Source organism: Aplysia californica, unplaced genomic scaffold (assembly GCF_000002075.1).
Source record: "Aplysia californica isolate F4 #8 unplaced genomic scaffold, AplCal3.0 scaffold00001, whole genome shotgun sequence".
Taxonomy (NCBI): Eukaryota; Metazoa; Mollusca; class Gastropoda; order Aplysiida; family Aplysiidae; genus Aplysia; species Aplysia californica.
Window position 1 is genome coordinate 1,884,778 of NW_004797271.1, and position 4,390 is coordinate 1,889,167.

The 4,390-nt window shown below is 44.3% G+C and overlaps 1 protein-coding gene and 1 long non-coding RNA gene across 2 annotated transcripts in view; one reads left to right on the plus strand and one right to left on the minus strand.

Annotated features, from left to right (window-relative positions):
- The window catches only part of LOC101857754, a 23,694-nt gene that overhangs the window by 8,476 nt on the left and 10,828 nt on the right, over nt 1-4,390 (plus strand). The window contains exon 2 of the mRNA XM_005088824.3: nt 1,344-2,175. Within this exon, the coding sequence (XP_005088881.1) occupies nt 1,344-2,175 (832 nt within the window). The remainder of the gene's footprint in view (nt 1-1,343; nt 2,176-4,390) is intronic.
- LOC118477465 overlaps nt 1-4,390 on the minus strand; it is a 42,969-nt gene that overhangs the window by 3,593 nt on the left and 34,986 nt on the right. The gene's annotated exons all lie outside the window — the stretch shown is intronic.

Here is a 4,390-nt window from a genome sequence, read left to right on the forward strand (position 1 = left end):
CCCCCCCCCCCCCCCCTTTGGGACCCTTCCCCTTTTTTCGGATCCGTTCCCCTTTTTACAGACCCCTTTCCTCCCCTAAGTTAACAGACCGACGGTGACTGTAGATTTAAACGTTTGAAATCCTCGAGTAATGATGGCCTGGCCAGCCTCCACCAACCGAAAATGCGAGAAAGTAACGTCCGTGTTTGATTGGCGCACGAGGAGCAGTCTCCCGCTCCCTCGCTCACTGTAGGCCTACGAGTCCCAAGTTTGGATTTGGAGGCCGCAAATGATATGTTGTTCTCCGATGTCCCAGAGACACGCACTCAACTACAATTCTTAAACTTTTGTTCCAACTGTGAATTCACTTTTCGACTTACGTGTTAACCCGTTTTACGGGATTGGATTTCTCAAGAAGCGATGGGATAAGTTAATGGCTTCGGTTCTTTCCTCATCTGGTAAGTTGTTTGAAGGTGGGGAAAGAAAAACAACTGCGTCTTTCAGATTACGAATTCTTTTTGCTGTTATTATGTTGCAACGTCGGTTGCAATTGTTTTGAACTTTATGCTTTCTAACGTTTCAGAGATTTAATACAATACCATCTGCGTTGTCTGATTTAAATGTAAACCCTGCCTTGTTCTCATGGAGCAACTACAACCAGCGATGGATGTCACCATTCTGCGGAAAAATAAACTCTTTGTAGGTGTAAATCAATGTTCAGAAAGGCAGTAAAAAAATTGTATCGCGTTTGCATTATGATTGCTTTTTTGTTAGGGTACATTCTTTGTTGGTTTGTCGGGAACTGGGTTTCTCTTAGATCGGTTAGTCGGTCACAAGCATCGGAGCGGAACATGTGTGTATGGTTTGACTGGAGATTGTCATCGTGTACTGGATACCATAACAAACTGTACTGCCCTCGTTCCACACTTTTAAGCTTAGTTGGTGGTCTGTTCTGAACTTCCTTCTCGGATCATCTCTCACTGCATATGACGATCTTATCGCTCTTATTTTACGATTTTCTGTCGTCTCCTCGGGAGCAAGTGACTTCAGGACGACATTGGTGGGGCTTGCTTCTTTTAAAAAAATTACTTTTCTACATTATTTTTGCCGCTTGTTTTTACGCTTTCCAATGCTGCACGGCCGTGGTGTTGGTGATTGCTCTCGTGCAGTTTGCTGCCTCTACTGTTTTTCGAGGTTACTGTTTGAGAAATATTGGCGAAATGAGACCATTTTCGTTCTAAATCGCTACAAAACTACAACCCATGGTCATCTTTGTGTTGACTTGCCAGTCTTTAACTAAAAGCACCAGGAGTTGTCCAAAACGATTATGTTAAGTCACCTTATTTCATTTTTTCCTTTTCCAGATAGAGGAAAACTCGGCTGCAGATCACCCAGGAGACAGAACCACTGAGGAGAGAGCGGAAACACGGACCAGTGGAGCGGAAGACAGACAGAACAGTGAAGCAGACAGTGGCAGAGAGAGTGTTGAAGATCCTGCAGGCGATGATAGTGCTCAAGTGAGCAGTGACAGTCAATCCGTCAGTAGACAGAACAGTGCTGTAGATAGCACTCCAGAAAACGAGCCTGATAAGGAAGAAAAGGACAGTGCTGTTGTTGAAGACACAAGTGTTCAAACTGTTGAAGACAGCAGTCAAAGTGCTGACTCAGAAAGAAGAGAAGACAGCAGTCTTGGAGAAACCAGAAGGTTCAGTGTTCCAGACGTGAGGATACATGCTGGTACATCTGAGCCCGTAAGACGATCTAGTAGCTCGAGAGTGACAGTCCGAACAACAAGCCCCCTAACCGTCCTCGTTGGTGGTTCAGATTCCACGAGCGAAGAGAACGCAGAGCAAAACAATCAGCCCGAAGAACAGAAGTGTGCTGCTGAGTTGAAAGCTGACGAGAACCGTCTTTCAGTCAGTGACCAACCAGCTGACGAGCTTCCTCCGGACAGTCCGTCTGGCAGAGACGATAGTGAAGAGGTGGTCACCACCACAACGACAACTGTCCACTTCACGAACGGGTCCTTCCCAGGCTTCAGACACGGCATTGTTGAAGTAGAGGACACTAATAACAACAACTATAACAACAACAGTATCAGTAACAACCAGACAGCAGAGTCTACAGACAGCGACATGGGGGACAACGTGAGGCTTGAGGAGAAAATGAGGCAGTTCCAGAACGACAATAAGAAAGGTGAGTGTCAAGAAAAATTGGACTTTATTTGTTCCTTTGTCTGTTTGCTTGTTCAAAAAAACAAAACAAAAAACAAAAGAGAGAGAGAGAGAGAGAGAGAGAGAGAGAGAGAGGGAGAGAGGCTTCTGAACTTTGTGACGTCTTGGTTGACGAAAACAATTGCCAATCTATTCCCGGAGTTGTGAGGGAGGCTGATCTCTCTGTGTGTTTTGGCAGCTTGCCAAAGTGTACACTGTGATCTCACACCAGGAGAACCGGGATGGGACGGCGCATTGTGACACCGTCCGTGGACCTCCGTGATGTTTTGTCTTTTAATAGGGCAGGCGCAATGTTAGGTCAGGAATTATACGAGCTTTGCTAAATATTGCGTTAGCTCTGCCTCTAGTCGGACAGGGAGAGATGAAGACTCGAAACTCGAAAAATCGTAGCTAGGAAAATAGTAACCCCCCCCCCCCCCCCCCCCTTTTTTTTTTCATTTCCCCCTCGCTACTTCTACGCCCCGCCAAAAAAGAAGAGAAATACAAAAAGTGCAGAAAACGTGCTAAAAGATCATGTGCAGACAGAAGCAAGTAAAAACGTTAATTAACTTTCGACCGGAAACAACTTTTCTTATGTTCTTTCCTCCTCCCTCCAAACTGGCGCGGTGGGTTTGTGACTTTGTAGTGGTGTCTCCCTGTCTCCCTCGAGCCCTCACCGTTGAGTTGACTCAGCGAGCGGGTCACTTGGTCCTGTCGCCAAATTAAATGTAAACACTAGGGCCCAGTTTCTCTTTCATGTTCGGCCAAATGCCTGCGCAGCTTTAAAACAGAATGTTCTCGAAGTAAAGACGTCAGACCTGCTAGGATTTGCTTCATCGGCGCCGACCTTCATTTCGTTGCATCCTCTTTTCTTAAAGCGTTTGGCTGCAAACCACCAGCTTAACTAAAATCTATTTGCTCGTATTTCTTAATGGGGCCATAAGTTTCCAAGTTTCCGTTCGTTTATCCTTTCTTCTTTCCTTTTTTTTGTGTGTGATTTGTTTCTGTTTCTTTGTTCTTCTCCTCTTCGGTTTTCTAGATTGCTCTAGTTCAAATATTTTTTTCTATTTTGTTTACTTTTTAAAACTCATGTAGTTTTTCTTTTTCTTCCTCAAACAGTTCCTGACTTGTTCATTCATTTTTTGATCGTTGGTTTACATTTTCCTTTTCTTTTGTATCACCTCCCCATTTCAAGTTATCGCATCAGAGGGTGAAATTTATTTTTAGAACTAAGTAAACGTTTTGGTGCAATCCAACTCTTTTATCTGTTTTTGACCAACGGTGCTATGACTGGCGATAGAGCCGGTAGATTGCCTTTTGATGCAATGGAAAACTTCTTGTGTTAGCTCTGTCGAAAAGAATACAGCAACTCTTACTTTATAACCTTATTTGTAACCATACTCGGAGGACTGACCTAGCAATAGACTTCGTTGTCCATCTTTTTTGGTTGTGCATGACCTCAGAACGGGTTACACGGGGGTATAAGTTTTTCCACTACTGTTTACCTGCTCTTTTCAGAAACAAAACACTATCCTTGCTTTCTGTAAAAACCGGAATGGCGGATCCATAGCCGTTTGAGTGACTTGTATTTATTGACGGTGCGCTTTCTGTTTACTGTGTCCACTTCTGTGGCAAAGGCCCCTGCCCAAAACCTCGTTACCAACTCTGTCTTTAGCCTTCTTGAGCTACTAGTTCGATGGGTCAAACTCAGACATCAAGGGTTTCTTACGGTGGAGAGGATCGTGAGCGCTATGACAATAGAGAAACATCTTCCGATTGCTCCTTCGAGACGGGCGAGGGTAAGTATAAGCATGGTGTTTACTCGACGAGAGAATTACTTGAAAAAACACCCGTAAAATTTGCATTTCGTTTCTCATGTTGATGAAGACGAAGACTCTCTGACTGAGACACAATCTTCTATTGAATTGTGTATTTTGAGTCCTAATAGGTTGTGTTGGGCACACCGGAGTACAAACGAACCTGGCAGTTTGATTGTACTTGTATTACTTACTGTCCTTTGCTCCCCATGTCTTGATTTAGGGCTTTCTTTTCTTGCACCCCCCTTCTCTCTCTCTCTCCATCTGTCTTTCTCTCTCTCTCTCTTTCTCTCTCTCTCTGTCTCTCTGTCTCTCTCTCTCTCTCTCTCTCTCTCTCTCTCTCTTATATATATAAATACCCACACACGCCCTCCCTTCCTC